The following is a 17,759-nucleotide window of genomic DNA, read 5'->3' as shown; positions in this document are numbered from 1 at the left end:
TGTATTCTACACGCTCATTGGTCACTATGCGGTAACCGTCATCGGCAATTTAAAAATTCAAAACATCTGCCTCTTGCCGTGGACGTGTGTTGATGGAGCAAAAAGCACGGGTTTGTATACATATTAAAAAGTATTTTGTGAAATTTGCAAGTTCCTAGCTGTGTATTTGTTACACCCTGACGTAGATGAGAGGACAAGGAAACTTAATAGTGTTTGAAATAAACACTTTGTCCCACGTTGTATGTCAATAAGCTTATCATCTTTCCTCGTAGATTCAAGAAAAAGGGACTGTATAATTGTGTATGATTTTTGTGTTTGTGATTCGTGAAGCACTCTTGTTAGAGAAGTCCCTTATGCCTTGATATGTTTGATGTCTTGAATGAATTTGTTTTTTCAATCCTTTTATTCTATCTCAGGGGACAATGGAGTCCATCGGAGACCGTTTAAAGGAGATTGTGAAGACTGTCAGAGGAGAGTGTCACCGTGTTTTGCAGTCTGAGAGAACAACAGTCCTCGGTGCTGATGGCATGCTGATGGTGTTGCAGCTCGCCATGGCAGATGTCAACAAACAGGTAACAGTTGTCAGTATCTGTGTGCAAGAGGCCTCCTTTTTATTAATCCCCAAACACTTTGCTCCCCAATAGAGGGTCTGAATACTGATCGGCACTCCCAGCAATGTGACTTCATCAATGGATGACAACCGGCACAAGTATCTGCATAAATGTTCTATTGAAATACTAATTGACTTCTCATTCTGTACCAAACGCTATACGGCTTTTGCAGCAGTCTCGAGAATTAATGTGGTATTCTTTGCAATAGAAATGTTTTATTGAAAAGTATGCACAGGTTGATTTATGATCATCAGATGATCTCAGAGTGAGTTAATATATCAACATAGAGCAACAATATATATTGGGAAAAAAAAAAAAAGTGACGCATAATTTTATTGACATCCAGACATAGCTCATGGTCTGGCAAAATGTTTTTGATTTACAACAATTTTGGCTAAATTAGAAAACCTCTTAGCTAATTTGTTTTTCCAAAGTAATGGGAAAATGTCGTGAGTAAATTGGCAGCCACTTTTTAAAAATTTGCCTTCTAATTTGACACGAAATCGCCTGGAAAATCTGAATGTAATCATCTTAAAAAAAAAAAAAAAAAGAAAATATTCATTATGACACTTAATTTATTTTTTGTGTGTCTTGCACATGGTTTCCCATACTTAAGCAGATAGCGTGATCTGTCAATCAGAAAAAGGACCTCTCAATAACAATATTACTCAAAACAACCAGCTCCAGTTGTTTTTCATTTGCTGTAGCAAATAAAAGTTCAAGTCCCTTCATTCATGACTCAAGCATTCTCTTGTTTTCCTGTGCTGCATTATGACTCCTCAAATACGAGGCCACTGGAAGCCAATCCACATCATCATGGCATAGTTGAATTGAACCATCAGGCAGACTGTCATCAAGTGTAGAAGTGATGACATTACCGCAGATTTCCGGCTGAGACCGCTCATGGCCCATTTTTGGACTGCGGGAGACGGTCTCTTCTTTTGAACTGATTGGTTCCAGGCCGTCAGTAATTATGGCTGCTGCTCTCACTGTTTTCTCTCCTTCTGTGACAGCAAAGAGGGGAGTTCAAAGTGGCTCTGAGTGATGTCTTGATGGCCTGGAAACACTTACTGCGAGACAAACTTCACCTGCCGCCCCCCGACTTTGCACGCTCGGAGGACTATGATCTCATCCTGGGAGCGTACGGGTCCTTCCTGAAGCGCACCAACACGGTTGATCTGGTCGATATCCTCTCCATGTATAAACAGCTGAGGGTGGACTCGGACCCAAACGAGCGCGTGAGCCCGGTGAGTGGGGGCTGATTTGAAATCGCGTTGATGTCGATCGTCGTGGATCGGTTTAGCTACCGAGTTGGAGATAACGCCAGTTAATTTATTGCTATAATTATGCTTTTATTCATCCGCCAAGAGCCAGCTGTTCGAATTCCTCTCGGGCAAAATGGAGAACCCGGAGTGTCCTGACTCCTCAGTCCCATCGACCCCGTCCAGTAGAAGCCGGCCGTGCAGGGCACAGGTACACTTTGTGGTATTACATGCACCAGAGCGGCTATGGCCAAAAGGAATCCATTCTGTTGCTCTTCCCCTCTCTCTGAAGGTTTTGTTTCTTATTTTATAGAGTCATATGCAATTTTCAGAAACATACTTTGCACAGGAATAGACAGTATTATGACACGTAGTGAATATTTTTGAATAGTTAACTTTGAGATGAAACTGTGCTTTTATTCTCATTAAGTACAACATAACTATCAGCGCCCACATTTGTGTTTTTTTTTTTTTTTGCTTTTTTTTTGCTTTTTGTCTTTTACACCTCTGCTTATTTTCAAAAAAGTAATAAATTTGCTAATCACGGATCTAATTTTTTTTCTACCTCCACAAACATGCAAAATCGCACTTGTTCAGTGTGGTGGTCGTTGGCATAGTGTTTCTACAGGATTATATTTACATACTACTACTCCTATCTAGACCAGAGAAACTGGTCTAGATAGATAGGAATAGTTATTACATTAGATTGATAGATAGAAATGATTGATTATTATTATTTATTTTTTATTTTTTTAATGCTGTACCAATAGGTGAAAGCGGCAGTGAGAAGGGTTTTCTGCTCCTATTTGAATTTACTTGTGAACACCAAGAATGACATGGCCTTGGCGCTGACCTTGGACATCCCTAGCCGCGCGCTCGGACGACAGGCATTTACTGACATAAAGCACGCCGCGCAAAGCAACAGCACATCTCTTTTCCTGGTATGAAAAACCATCACCATTCGCCGACACATGTGATGATGTATTCACACTCCACGTCACAGGAAAACCAAAGCCGTGATTTTCAAATTGGCAAAACTCTTTCCCACACTCACAGGCCGTGACATCTTTTGTGAGGGCCATCCAGCTCGGCGGGAAAGGCTACGCTCCAGCCCTGTCTGACCCACTGAGGAAACATGTCAAGGGCCTGTCTAACTTTGTCCAGTTTCTAGACAACCTGGAGGAAATACTGGGGGAGACTCCTGACCCAAGGTACACAATATAGCTTCATCTAGGCTTCCTCTCACTTTTTTTTTTCAGTTTCATGCCTTGTTTGTTCAGAATCAGCTGTGAATGTTGGGGCGGGGAGGGACGGATGTACTTGAGCTTAAAGCATGAGCCAAATGTCAAATAGTGGCAATTCAACTCTGTAATAACTGGAGAAGACAAATGACTTAAAACTCCGAGCTACAAATGAGTCACCCTTTCCTGCACAGCACATATTGGTCTCTCATACATCATACGTTTATACGATAAATGAATCTAGTGAAATTTAAAGAAATACTCTGGGATAAGAACCTCTTTTGCACTAATGCAGATCCGGAGACGCAAGTTCCAGGACCGCAGCCCTACAGCCAATGTTACAACAAATCAAGCTGCTCACTTGCATGTGCCCGCTAACAGTTTGGTGTAGTAAAGCCACTTAGAATTCACCCGAGACAACTCTATTACTCGGTTTATGAGACTGCAAGTTGGGCTGAACATGCAATTTTAAAGCACTTCTCAATCATGACAGGATCACTCAACTAATCACAAGACCCTAAACAGAAAAGCGTTTCTGCATGAAGCCTGGTCCCATAAATGTAGTCCCAAAATCGCTGTCTCTGGGTCTGCAGCAACCTGCTCCTCACAACAGCAACGCCAGAGTAGAGGAGTTGGTACTGCTCCAATAACTGTCTGTTTTGAATTAAAGTACATCTGGCAGCAAGTTAGCTTATCATGCTGCCGATGCACACAGGACAGCACGCTGACCGTAGCCTCACCAAAGGGATCACTGCTTTCGCACGACACATCTTTCTTCCTCTATGACACACACTCGCCTCTGCTAGTTGGCCTGGCGCTATGGTACGGTTTTTGTGCCACGGACCGTTTACCTGTCAGAGAATATTATCATGAACCAGCTCTAGGTGTGCGGATAACAAACACAACAAAATTAAATCCGACCGACGTAAAGAATAAATATGTATCCATCCATCTTCTACCACTTATCCTGCACTCAGGGTCGCGGGAGATGCTGGAGCCTATCCCAGCTGTCATCAGGCGAGAGGAAGGGTACACCCTTGACTGGTCGCCAGTCAATCACGGCCTCATACAAAGACAGACAACATTCACTCGCTCCTTCGGGGCAATTTTTTCGCAAACGCAAACTCCACACAGAAAGGTCCCCTCGTCGGAATCGAACTGCAGCTCGAGCCACTGCGCCACTGTGCCGCCCATTATAATTCGTAAAAAATTACCACTCTCAGAGCTTAACGCAGGAGTATGACCCGTCGAGATTCGTCTTCGTCTCCACAGCGAATCAACCTTCTCTATCTAACCCTGTTCTCTGCATCCTCCTCTCTCACACCAACTACCTTCATATCCTCTCTCACTACGTCCATAAATCCTCTCTTCGGTCTTCCTCGAGACCTCCTGCCTGGCAGCTCCAAGTCCAGCATCCTTCTACCAATATATTCACTATCGCTCCTCTGTACATGACTGAACTATATCAGTCTGGCTTCTCTGACCTTCTCTCCAAAACATCTAACGTGACCTTTCATGATAAACCTTGTATTTTAGGTAGGACTCCTCAAATTGTCTTTTTAAATGCAGCCTTCCTTTGTCTGTTTACTGGGCGTCTTTCCCCTTTGCAAAAAAAAAAACAAAAAAAAAACTTGCCAAAGCCCTCTATAAAAAACAAACAGAAAAAAACACACTGATTTTTGCTAGTTTGAGGCCATCTAATATTTGGGCGAGTCTATCGTGACTAAAACAAGCTTGACAGGCAGAGGAAGATGTCAATCTGAGGGAATCCCATTATTCCCAGAGAAAGATATCAATCAATCTAGAGCACTTTTTACACTGACAATGAAAGTGTCATATTGTTTATTTTGGCAATGGAGTATGGCACAGGCCAAATTTTGCTGTATATGTCTGCACCCGAACCGGTGTGGTTATCACACCCCGGGACCTGAAAGTCATTTCCACTGTATGCTGTGTATCAAATCCCCTCAGATTGGTACCGGTCCATGCACCCATGATAGGGTACCACCAAAGACACCTTCCAAAACCATCATGTAATGTTGTGTCTTCAGTCACTGCATTTGCATGACGTAATAGTTTCATGCCATGAAATAATCAAGCTGAGGCCCGAGGCTCCGTGCAGCTGCTGTACCTTGAGGCCTCGTCAGAAAACTGATTTCGAGAACAAAATAGTTTGCGATTTGGCTACACATCTCAGTTGTTTCTGACCTTTCGGTCTAGTTTCTCTGTACAGCTGCCAACGTTGTTTTCCCAATTCAATAAGCAGGATTTTTATGGGATTTATTTTCTTAACCGGGTGTTTGCAGATGACATTATGATCTGTAATGAGACCAGGGAGCAGGTTGAGGAATATCTTGAGGGGCGGAGGAAAGGAGAGGTTAATCGCAGCAAGACAGAATATATGTGCGTGTAAACGAGAGGAACCCGGGTAGAAGGGTGAGGCTACAGGGAGTGGAGATCAAGAAATTGGAGGATTTCTAGTACTTATGATCGAAAGTCCAGAGCAACAGAGTGTGGAAAAGAGATAAAGAAACAGGTTCAGGCAGGTTGGAATGCGTGGAGAAAAGTGTCAGGGGTACTATGCGATAGATTATCAGCAAGATTGATAGGAAAACCGTACAAGACAGTGGTGAGACCAGCATTGCTGTATGGACTAGAAACAGTAACAATGACAAAAAGACAGGAGGCAAAGCTAGAGGTCACAGAGATGAAGATGCCAAGGTTCTCTGTGGGAGTGACGAGAATGGACAGATTCAGGAATTAGTCCATCGGAGGGACAGTACATGTTAGATGTTTTGGAAAGAAGGACAGAGAAGACTGAGATGGAAGGGTGATGTACAGAGGAGGGATAGTGAACATATTGGTAGGCAGATGCTGGAATTGGAGCTGTCAGGCCGGAGGCCTGGAGGACGACCAAAGAGAAGATAACGGATGTAATGAGAGAGAAGTTAGTTGGTATACAGAGAGTAGAGTTAGATGGAGAAGGTTGATTCGCTGTGGTGACCCCTGAAGGGAAAAGCCAAAACGAAAAGAAGATTTTCTTAAATGAGAATTTCAAGTTAAATCAATATAAATCTGTCTTTCACTCAGCCACACGTGTGTTTTGGTTTTTTTTTTTGTTTGTTTTGTCTGTACCACTTGGAAGATTTTGTGATGGTGGCCCTGGTCCTAATTGAAAATAGCATCTGAACTCCAGACCAAATTATGAATTCTAGGAACTCATCAAGAGCGGATTCGCTCTGGTGAAGTGCTACCTCATGCTAAACCAGGAGACCATCAAGCCACTTCGACTTGTGGCAATCTTCCTGTCTGTGGTCCCGTCAAGTCCATCCAGAATTTCACCAGGCATCTGAACAGTAACCAAACTCCCAAGTTACAGCATCCCAGTGTTTTTTATTAGGGTCAACCGTGGGTCTGTTTGTCCTTTTAATCCTCTCATTATGGGCTCAAATGTGTACGTATATCTGAAATGTTTTCATGGGGATTTGAGAAAACTTAACTGGTACAATTTACAGTTTCACTGCTACTGCAAGTTTCTCCAGTTTTGGTGGTTTCAATAGGCAAATACTGCAGTGACTAAACCGTGTACACGCTCCCTGTTTTTAATCATCATTACCAATATTTTGCTGATTACTGATTGTCACATTTGAATTTGATTAAATTTAGCTGAATGATGAGGGAGCCAACAAGGGAAATACAAATATTTGGGTTTCAGTATCCTTTTACCCAAAGGGGGGGGACAAATCAAAATAGGCATACTCCTATTCTTGGTTTAAGGTGTTGCTCCTGCAAGATAGCATGAACATGCATGCTTGCTGCCTCCTCTGCACTTTTGTGACGTTTCACGGCCATAGGTTTTTTCGCTTTCCGTGAACGCTGGATGCTCATCGTGGCTCAGGATCGTCGCTTCAGTGGTGTTTTCTTCATGCTCGCTCTTCTGTGATTTTTTGTTTTTGTTTTGTGGGGGGAATTTTTTTGTAGGTCATTATGACCTGCAAGCGGGACAAAGATTTTTGACACCAGGCCCGTGTGTTTTCTTCCAAATGCTTGATTACAACGTGCCCTGCCCGGATTCCAAGGCACCGCTGCCACAGCCAACAATACGATCCCCGAGCATCCGCAAGCCCTCTCGGTGTTTCGTAATAGGCATGGTGTTACTTTCCTAGAAAGCCTTGTTTGGTTTTCTGCGAGCACGTAGCTTGTGGGATTTGTAAGAGCTTTCCAAGAAAAGTGAAATTAAGGGCAACTGGACTTTGTTGCATTAAGAGACATTTCACCTCTCATTCCCGGCCTCATTTCCCCCTCTCAGCTCTTTAGTGCTGTTGTTTAGTCGTCGGAGCAAGACCGGCTGTTAAATCTCCTTGGACGTAATGAAAAGGACAGCCATGGAGCTGAGGATAGGGATTGCTTTCCTGAAAGGTGTCCCTTTTGGTCTTCCAATAAAAAACCCTTAGTTTCAGCTTGTTCAAAAGATGCCCTCCGAAGGACTCGCTTGTCAGCACGTATTTTCGCTGTCATCTCCAGTCCGGCTACGGGCCGTCGCTTTTTCTCTCGGGCTCTTCCCGAACTTTCTGCCATTTTCAGCCAGTCATAAATGGACATCGCAATTTGAAATGGTTGCACCTTGAGCTCGAAGGTCAGCTCGAGTCTTTTTCAAGTTTTCCTTGGTTCTTTCTCCGCCATTCAAACAATCCTCGTCTTCAATCTTGGGTCGGTTTTGCTTTCGTGACCACATCCAGGGCTGCTGGCTACAATCACTCGGGCCTCAAACATATTGATATTATTGGCAACGTCAGTCACAGGAACATCAAGCTCTTTGGAGATGGGCTTGTAGCTTTTAGGTTGACCATGCTTTATTATCGTCTCTCAAACCCCCTCAGAAAACGCTGTGCTTTTCCACGTCTAGCGTGAGCACGGACCGACCACCAGGCCTATTGGGCCAACGTCCAGAGCCCTCCGACATGTCGGGGCATCTGAAACTCCTACATCCGTGGCCTCGCACTGTCTTCTTTGGCCTTTCTCAATCAACACAAATAAATTGGCTGCTCCCCGGGATAATGAAAAGGTGCATTTCAAAAGCCCTCACATTAAAAAATAAAGAAATCCGTCAGAGCATCGTGGAAATGACCTTTAACTGTTGAGTCAAAGAAGTTTCTATTTGCATTCTTCTACTCCGTCAAGGTAACATCTTGCTGGCATTTTGGACATTTCAGTGGAATCGTTTTGCTAATTTCACGACAGTTTGCTCATGGCATTTCCAAGGGTTTGGAGCAGTTCATAGAAAGTTTTGAAAATTTCCAAATGAGAGAGAATCACAAAACAGCCTTGCTGTTAAACGGAGCTAAAAAACCAAATAGTCTCATTCATAACACAAGTACAATCTCTTTTTCCAAATGTCCATTCCAATTTTCAAATGTTACACATCGAGCACATATTCATTATCATTATGATTTTTTTCCACTGCAAAACAAAAGGTCTGATACAGATAACGAATGGCATCGGATTTTCTTTTTTTTTTTTTTTTTTTTAATGTTCTTTTTATTTCATTTCAAGTTGAAAAATAGGAGAGTATTCGAGCAGAAGTGCATCGGGTCAGCGGGCACGGCCGGCACCCGCGCACATCAATTGCATCTGTGATCATGCAATGCACCTGTTCATCGCCCCTACCGCTTAGTTTGCTCCCCCCCCCCCCCAAAAAAAAAACAAACCAAACAAACCCTGTAATGACTTCCATCCAAACCTGACATAACATTTAGATTGCTAAAACGTGTTTGTCATCACCACATCAAAGCCCGTCCATGTGATCCCGGCTCAGCGCGCCCACTTTGATGAAATCGCACCGAAATCTCGGTCCGCGCAGGTATTTTTCCCCTCAGCGTTTTCTATTATTTGGGACGCGCAGGCCTCTGGCAGCACAACAAAAGTGGCTATCAGAAATGATTTAGCCATTTAATCACGCGAGGGCGGGGGCTCGCGACGCCCCGCAACGCCTTCGCTCAGCCCAAGCCATAACAACACGCTGATGTTTGTATAGTAGTGGATTGGATCCTCAATGCTCTGCCGAGGGTTCTCGGTTCACGCAGGCTGATGAGACACTGATGAACTCGGTCAACATGTGTCTTTCAACGGTCTGTGCATTTTACGCTCTCAGCGGAGTACTGTATTTCCTCATACAAACACCTTCTACGGAGAGTTCAGGGCCCCTTGTTCACTGAACATCTGTTTTCCCAAATGATTCTGTTACTGATCCCCGCTCGCTCACATCAGAGCTTATTCAGGGTTGGACCGCCGCCTCTTCCACCTTACTGCCATCTTTTTTTTTTTTTTTTTTTTTTTTTTTCCCCTCCTCCACAATACACTGCGCTGTCGCTGCCTGCTAGAAATGCACATGAGTGATGTGTTGTTTTGGTTCCGAGACCCCAGGACGCAGACATAAACACACGGAAAGCCGTGTAAAAGAAAATATCCCAGGGTTCATACAGCCAGTTGCAGTGACGCAGTGCCTGCTTTCGGTCAGCTGATTAAAAATGAGCTGACATCGGGCCTTTCGCGGATTCCGTCAAGAGCATGGGTGTGATAGTTTGGCTGGTGTGAAAATAAATATTTGATACGTACAAAATCCGATCAATTTTTAATATAAATCCCCAGCAGGCACTCGGCTGGACACCCACGTTGTTTAGATCTTTATTTGCTAGAGTTTAGGTTGGCGTATCAGTATCCGCTCGTGCCAAAGTTTTGATATATTGTCTCATTTTGCCCATTTTCACTTTGTTTTCTCTCTCTAGCCAAAATCCAACATCTAATTTTTTTTCAGCCCTGAAAACTGATACCTTAATGTCTTAATGTTGACATACTCTTCTTATGAGGTACAGCATTGGCTTCTTCTTTTTTTTTCCTATGACATTTATTCCTTTGACCAGTATTTATTTTCAGCTTAAATGCAACATCTGTCGGATGTCTCTCAAACATCAAGTTTACACTATCCGACATTAAATAGTCCTCCGCCACAGCTGGTCTTATCTCTTCTTCAACGCTATCATCTGTAGAAATACGACATTTAACTGCAGCCCGAATATGAACTGTGATATTGGATTTTCTTTTTTTTTTTTTTTTTTTTTTTTTTTTTTTACAAGACGCTCCTAAACTGATATACAATACAAAAAAAATTTGCCCCAAAAGTTGACCACTGGCCGGGCTTTAATTCGCACCATATTTTCTGCTTCTCAAGTCTTAACACTGTGAAAACTGTTAAAGTGAAATAAAGCCCGAGTGAAAGAAAAAATCACTTTGAGCTTTTTGAAATGGTATCCTATGAATCGAAAGTCAAGGTGCAATATATCTTTTAAAGCCATTCAGATTAACGCCCCGGGTTTCCAGTTTTTAACGGTTATTTATGTTGCATATTTTGGCTGATCCCCTTGGACACTATTAATTCCATCCAGATGAAAACCTCTCTTCCGCAGAGGCAAGACAACGCCTCGCTAAAAATTTCACCCAGCCGAAGTAGCGCGGCGAAAAACCTCTCCCCCAAAATGACACCGCCGTCACCTGCGCTTCAATTTCAGCGCCTGCGGCGACAGACTGGTGGACACCATCCGGAAGGCTCTGACGAAAGGATGTGAGGGCCGGGACTCGGTTGCCGCCGCGACCGAAGAGACGGCGCAGGAGCTGAAGGACAGGCTCTGCCAGCTACACCAAATCCAGAAGCAGACTGCTAATGGTGGAGTAATGGGGATAAGCCCTGCCAGGGTAACATACAAACCTCCTCTGTCCAGCCAGCGAGCCGCAGTTTTGGCTTTTGCGTCGGTTCTGAAAGGCATACTTTCATACAGGAGCCGCTGTATTTTCCTTTTTATACAACGAGCACCGGTGGATTTGGCAACGACCAACACGATGATTATTTTGGTCAATATTTAACACATTTTCACGTTGACTTTGGAGACACGGCGCTTGTTGTTTTTTCGCCGGAGTCCTTGAAACCAGCGCGTTCCTACGCCGGTCTCATCTATCCTGCCGAACAAAGCTCCCCCCCCCCCCCCCCCCCGTCATTCAATCGCAAAAGCCGAGCACAATTACTATTCCATCTTTATTATCTTGTTATTATAATCACTGGAAATTCTGTAGCTATTATTTTCATTATCAATTAATCTGTCTTCTAATGTGTGGTGAAGAATGCTGATCGCTGTTTCCCCCAAAACGCCCAGATGACGGCATCAAATGTCCACAACAATCCAACCGTATTCAACTTACTGTCACAGAAAGGTGAAGAAACCATAAAAACATTTGAAATTTGTCGAGCAGGAAATGAGAGTTTTGCCCTCGTGTTCCTGAATATGACGCAAACAGATTATCAAAACATGGATTAAGCTATTAGTTTACCGCCAACTGATTGATCGTGGCAGCTCTCATTAGAAGAGGCTGCAACAATTACTAGATTAATCAATCGCTTGCCAAACTAGCAGAACACGTCCAGTTTCTCTGATTTCAGTTTGTTAAATGTCAATATTTTCTGGTTTCTATTGTCCTCCATGACAGTAACTCAATATCTTGCGGTTGTGTGTTGGTTAGAACAAAACATTTAAAGACCTCATTCTTGGTTTTGGGAGACAGAGATGGACATTTTTCCCCCTTTTTTTTTTTTTCCTTTTTTCTCCCCCTGATGTTTTGGACCAAACAACTAATCGATTGTTGATAATGAAAATAATTGTTTGGCGCAGCCTGAATCTCAGGCCCAACTCATGAGTGAAGTGAAGTGAAATTTCATCGACCGCCCGGCACCAGTTATATGTGACTTAACTGCCTACTGACTGGTGGTTGTGTGCTTTGTTTTTGTTTCTTTTAATGCTTTTGTGCCCCCGCCTCTCTCCAGCCAAAAGCTTTTGCAGTGAATCGCGCCACTGCATACGGCGGCCGGGAGACCGTGAAGGTGCTGATGGCGCTGCTGGACGAAGAGGCCCTGGCGCCGCCGTCCCAGAACAAGGCTGACGTGCTCCTGGAGGACGCGCCCGTCCTTTGCGGCCCCGACGGGACCTCCGTCCTCGCGCTGTACAGGTACGCGATGTCGGCCTGTCACAAGGAACACAGCGATTAGGCCTTCGCAGATCAGTACAACTCCCCCTCATAACCATCCTTCTTCTTCTTCTTTCGGCTTTTCCCGTCAGGAGTCGCCACAGCGAATCAACTTTCTCCATCTAACCCTATTCTCTGTATCCTCCTCTTTCACACCAACTACCTTCATATCCTCTCTCACTTACGTCCATAAATCTTCTCTTTGGTCTTCCTCGAGACCTCTCGCCTGGCAGCTCCAATTCCAGCATCCGTCTACCAATATATTCACTATATCTCCTCTGTACATGACCGAACCATCTCAGTCTGGCTTCTCTGACCTTCTCTCCAAAATCTCTAACATGTGCTGTTCCTCTTATAGCCTCATTCCTGATCCTATCCATCCTGGTCACTCCCAAAGAGAACCTCAACATCCTCATCGCTGCAACCTCTAGTTCTGCCTGCTGTCTTTTGGTCATTGTAACAGTTTCTAGTCCATACATCATCGCTGGTCTCACCACTGAGGGGAATCCCCCCCCCAAGCACTAATAATTCCTGGGCGAACATCCGAAATAGCCGGTGGCTGCGTTTTTTTTTTTTTGTTTGTTTGTTTTTTTTGGGGGGGGAGGGGGTGCTACATCAGTATAGGAGGCGGATGGCATTGAATGGCTGGCGTCCAGGCTGTTGAGGAAGCTCCACCCTGCCTCGGTGCGGGATCTCTCGCGTTGGCCGTGCCGAAATAGCGGGCGGAATTAACGTTTAGCAAGACGGCGTAAACTTCTCCCCTTCTTCATAATAAACAAGCCTCTTGTCTTTTCCCCCCGCTGCGGCTCGCTCCCCAGGTCTCCCGAAGTGTCTACTGGACGCTCTCCAGAACCCCTAAAGAACAGAGTCCAGAGTCGACTCGGCCTTCCCAAACCCAAGGTAAAGTGGGCCCCCTCCATCCAAGAGACCCAAATCCGAACCATGAGTTGCTTCAAATTGAATCAGATGTACAAACATTGAGAATAATGTCTTTACATCCTGTAATTTCTCCCCGGTATTATATTATTTATTTGCTTAGCTGAAGCTCACATCTTAACTGACCGTTTGCACAGCTGTGTTTTGGCTCTCGGTGTTGGTTCGAGGGCGCCGCGCTCAAACTCCGTGGCATAAAGCGGCTCGTTCGCCGGGGGGGGGGGGGGAACCCATTAGGCCGGTCACCCTGTTGTCAGGGTTTCGGAGTTGCTGCTTACAGTGCACAATATAACATGGCGTACCTCCGATCCCAACATCTTCCCTCCTTTCCGGATGTGAGCTCAGCGGTTCCACCGCCTCAACTTTCGCCATTTCGCCGATTCTCTCTTCGTCGTTCGTGTGCGAGGAGGCGTGCCGAACACATGCCCCTCCCCTCCCGCCCCCCCAATTCCAAAACAAAGCTTCAGATCCGAAGGCCGCGAGGTAGCCGCGCACCGTGCGAGCGTCCGCTCGAACATGTATGCTAAACGCATTTCGCGAAAATGGCTCCGCTGTGTGATCGTGCTAGCAGATGTCATTTTAGCTCCCCGCACTCTGGCTGCCTTCCTGTTTGAGTGTGCTGTAATGGTCCCTGGGCAGCTCACCGCATCCTGAACTCTGCGAGCGGAAGCTTTCTGCATCAAGTTCACTTTGAGGGTGCCATATCAGTCGCGTAACTCGAATAGCAAGGGAAACTTGAAAGGTTATTGTTTCCTGTTGTCTGTCGAATGACTTTATCCCCGGCCCTCGCCGGCGGTTTCATCACGTCCTGACGTCAACTGGCACACGCAGAAACGGACATATTTAGTTCCTGCGTTTTTTTAGGCCGAGTCCAAATCCTTTTTTCTCCGAGCCGTAGGCGATCCGGACACACCGTCGGAAGACTAAAACTCTTTATATCGCGGTTTTGTTTGTTTGCTCGTTTTTATTCCCGTCCTTCTGCTGCTCCGTCCTTTTCATCCGAAGGTCCGAAGACGGTAGCAGGGGCACCTGTTGTGCCTGCACCTGCTTTTTTTGGAAGTGCCCTGCTGAAAGCCTCGCCGAGGCGTCTCCGGCCGCGGGGCACGCAGTCCACCGGGTTTATCCGAGGACAAAAAACTCTCCTGAGGAATGAGGGCCGTCTGACCGCATGGTGCCACGTTGGGCTCCCACCTGCCGTAATTGGATTAGATGTTCTCCGTCAGCCATGGTTTGGCCGTGTTCACTCTTCCATCCCCTCCCATTGTTTCTTTGGCGTTTCAGATATGTTGGACTCTCATGCAAAGAGGGCAGCATAAATTTCCTGGGCCCGCTCTTGAAGAGGGTTTGCTGTTGTTTTAGGTGCTTTTTTTTTTTTTTTTTAAGTTCTTTTGAAAAGCACTGAAGCTTTGATCCCTTTGTGCTTAACGGACCCACCCAGATTTGCTTGCAGTTTTTTTTTTTTTTTTTTTTTTCCTCCCCGCTCTCTCTCACTCGGATTTCTCCTCCCTACTGTGGCCCACTGGCCTGATGGGTGAAATCCTTGGATTGTGATAATCCCAGGCAGACGCAGATCAAACGTGGATGAAAGCCTCGGATCCGTGCGCCGCAGAGCCCGGGTTGAAATCTTTAGCATCGCTCACTGGGTTAAAGCTAATTTTTTTTTTTTTTTTTTTCTCTTCTGCCAAACGTGGCCATTTAATGAGCCGCCACTTTAAACGTGACCATTAATCTGAGGACAACTGCCGTATTGTGCGTCTGCAACAGCTCAAGTAAACATCGTAAATCGACACAAAATTGTTAGTATCCTTTTTCCTGGAAAAGGCTGTCATGAAACTGGTTCTCAATTCACATATTGCCATCGGGGCTCCAGAAAAGTTGGTGTCATGTTTTCCTCGTCATTTCGGTGCTCCTATTAGTGACCCTCCAAATACATAAACTCTAGTAAAGACATCCATCCATGGACGTTGAAAACTTTGCATCGATCACATCTCCAGTCATGTCGGACCCATGTCTTTGGACTCGTTCGAGCTTAGTTTTGAATACAGCAATAAGCGGCGGCAGAAAATTCATTAAGATAGTCTGAGGTCCCACAGGTGCAGGCCTGTGACTTGTTTGAGGACGCGCCCGTCTTGACGGGGAAAGAATCGACACTCGTCATTGACTCAGTTAGCAACTGTCTCAGTTAGCATCTGTGATCAGCCTTTTATTTACGAACAGCAAATAGGAGCAGTCACTACTGTTTTCGGTCATTTTATTTTATTTTTTGGTTTCTATATGCAGCAGTAGCAAGTTTGTGAAATTTTAAATTTGGCAAAGTATCAAATACCCAAGGACTGGCCAGCAGCTGTCAGAAAGTATTTCCATCAACAACAATCCTTTATGTGCATTTCACATCATTGCATTTTTATTTTATTTTTTTGTTTGTTTTGTCCCCCAACCATCAATCATTCTGTTTCTGTTTGCAATTATTGATGGAGAGGGGGCAAATTTAGATGTGATAAATTTTGCCATAGTTTTTTACATGCTTAAATAGTGTTTCTCTCTAATAATTCTCTAATTATGTCCTGTTACTTGATTGGCCTTAACGAAACAAAGCAGCTAAAATTGACTTACGACTTATTGTTATGGAATTAACACCATCTAGTGCAGAATTGCTGTTTGTTTTATCATTCTCGCTCCTGATTAATTATTTTTGAATGTTTATTTGTTCTGAACGGAGCTGGCACCCAATAACCACACCACCAACAACTGCTAAGGTTTTTTTTTTTTTTGTTTGTTTGTTTTTTAAATCAATTTATTTTAGTCTTCATTTATTAATCCAGACCGCAGACAGAGTCATCCCATCGCAGTTTGCCTGCACCTACAAGGATGACCAGCCGCCTCTGAGCCGAGCACTGGACTTCCCGAGCGCAAGTCAGGCGACCACCCGCGTGCACCCGGCGCCGAGGCGCGCAAAAGTTCCGGATTCGGATGACTCCGACTCAGGTACCCATCGTCGACGCGTACGCTTGGGCGTGCTCGCACATCGCGCCATGCGGCGTTTTATATCCGCCGGGATAGACTTGTTTTTTTTTTTTTTTCCCCTCCGCGCAGCTCACAGAGCTGATCATCAGATCACCTGGGCGCCGATCCAGCCGCACAGCTGGACGGAGGCCCAGGCACACCTTCTCCGCTTTGGCCTTGAACCCTTCCCGGTCCCTGCTCAGGGACTGGTACTTACCATCAGCCATTAAATGAATCGCCATTCTATAAAACCTGCTCACCCCCACATCTGTAGTAAAGTCCAAAAAGCACACACTCTCACAGGCTTTTGCCCATTTTCCCTTCTGTCTTTTGTTCTGTGGGAATTTCGGCTCGGCTCCATCAGGTTACAAGACAAATGTTCAATTTCAGCCTCATAAAGTAAACACACAGTCTGCCTCGAGGAGGAACTAACGTCAGGAATTTCGTCACGACTGCTTTCCTTTTTTTTTTTTTCTTTTTTTTTTTGTTACCAGGTCGTCACACTTGCTCTTGCTCCGTTCCAATTTTTTTTTCTCCCTCCCCCCCAGCCAATCCTTCCTCCAAATGTCCAAAAAACAAGAGAGACAGCCTACAAAAAGGTCCCGCTCCGGGGGCAAGAAGCGGAAATGCCCAGAATAGAGGTGGGTGTTCAGGCAGCCGGAAGGAAACCGACCTTCAGGGGCAAAGCAAGGGCAGAAAGAGGAAGCAGGTGGATTGCGATCATCACGGCGGATCAGAAAACCAGCCGCCGGAGAAGAAGAAGCCTGCTGGCGCTCAAAGTAAAACGCTCGCTAGGAACCCGAGCAGGGCCCCCGGCAAGAAGAAACTGATCGCCGGTCAGGGAAAACTAACAAGCTTTTTCAGACTCTGAGCATTTCATGTCAAAATGAACCTCTATTGAATAGTCATCAGTCACAAAATGACGCACGTTTCTTATTTAGGGCTTGAACTGGACGCCGCGCTTTCAGTTAATTTGGATTTTAAAAGGGGAAAGCTTCAAGAAAGGATCTTGAAAAGGGTCTGCATTCTGTAGTGTTTGTCGTCTCTGGACACAACACATTGGTGAAAAGCCATTTTCCCCGTGCAAACAGTCGGAGGGTGCTAATTGACAATCGTCGCACATTCTTAATAAATGTTAACGTGGATTATCTCAAATCCATTACCAAGATGACAAACGAGGTTGAAATTATTGACTAAATGGGATAGCCAGACCTGTATATAACCCTGAAATAAATCAAGATTCTCCTCTCTCTTCAGGAACTGGAGAATCCCCAGTTAGCTTAGCATAATGAACGGTGGCCAGGGGAATGTTTTAGCCTACATCCGGTACAGTCTTGAAAATACCCATTCGGACAACTCCTCAATCTTACGTCCGTGTTATGGTGTTAAGACTTGTTGCCCGCTAACTAAGAATTTGGCATTTACAGATGTTTGGACATCATCAGACTGATTCTGAAGAGGAAATATGATTTGTTTTCCTTTCCGACAGTCATGTTAGTTTGCGTAAAAGACTGCAACCTGATTTTTTGCAGTGATGGACGAGGACTGAGGAGAGCATCAATCTAATTTGCTTAATTTCACAGAAATAGCAATGACCGTCCGCATATCCGCTCTGTAAATACAATGTTAATAATCATAAG

The 17,759-nt window shown here is 44.9% G+C and overlaps 1 protein-coding gene across 2 annotated transcripts; it reads left to right on the top strand.

Moving 5' to 3' along the window:
- Positions 1 to 65: 65 nt before the first annotated feature.
- On the top strand, positions 66 to 17,731 carry parpbp (PARP1 binding protein). 2 transcript variants are annotated; one of them, XM_086146132.1, is made up of 11 exons: positions 66 to 110; positions 417 to 572; positions 1,625 to 1,858; positions 1,980 to 2,084; positions 2,644 to 2,814; positions 2,930 to 3,084; positions 10,680 to 10,863; positions 11,984 to 12,165; positions 13,002 to 13,083; positions 15,939 to 16,101; positions 16,668 to 17,731. In XM_086146132.1, the coding sequence occupies exons 1-11, from the start codon at positions 93 to 95 to the stop codon at positions 16,988 to 16,990; spliced, it is 1,773 nt and encodes a 590-aa protein (XP_086002258.1). In that variant the 5' UTR covers positions 66 to 92; the 3' UTR covers positions 16,991 to 17,731. The 2 variants fall into 2 exon arrangements, with proteins under 2 accessions (XP_086002258.1, XP_086002259.1); XM_086146133.1 differs by lacking the exon at positions 66 to 110 and having other exon boundaries at positions 423 to 572; positions 1,630 to 1,858.
- The last annotated feature ends 28 nt before the right edge of the window (positions 17,732 to 17,759 follow it).

This window comes from Fistularia commersonii, chromosome 5 (assembly GCF_037954325.1).
Source record: "Fistularia commersonii isolate RoL2024-O1a breed Wild chromosome 5, RoL_Fcom_v1.0, whole genome shotgun sequence".
NCBI classification, from domain to species: domain Eukaryota; kingdom Metazoa; phylum Chordata; class Actinopteri; order Syngnathiformes; family Fistulariidae; genus Fistularia; species Fistularia commersonii.
This window is presented reverse-complemented; position numbering and strand designations above follow the sequence as displayed.

Excerpts from the sequence above, each read along its gene's own strand:
- parpbp (XM_086146132.1), top strand. Across the intron at positions 573-1,624 it reads TGGCAGATGTCAACAAACAG|CAAAGAGGGGAGTTCAAAGT; the intron begins GTAACAGTTGTC and ends CTTCTGTGACAG. Across the intron at positions 2,815-2,929 it reads ACAGCACATCTCTTTTCCTG|GCCGTGACATCTTTTGTGAG; the intron begins GTATGAAAAACC and ends CCACACTCACAG.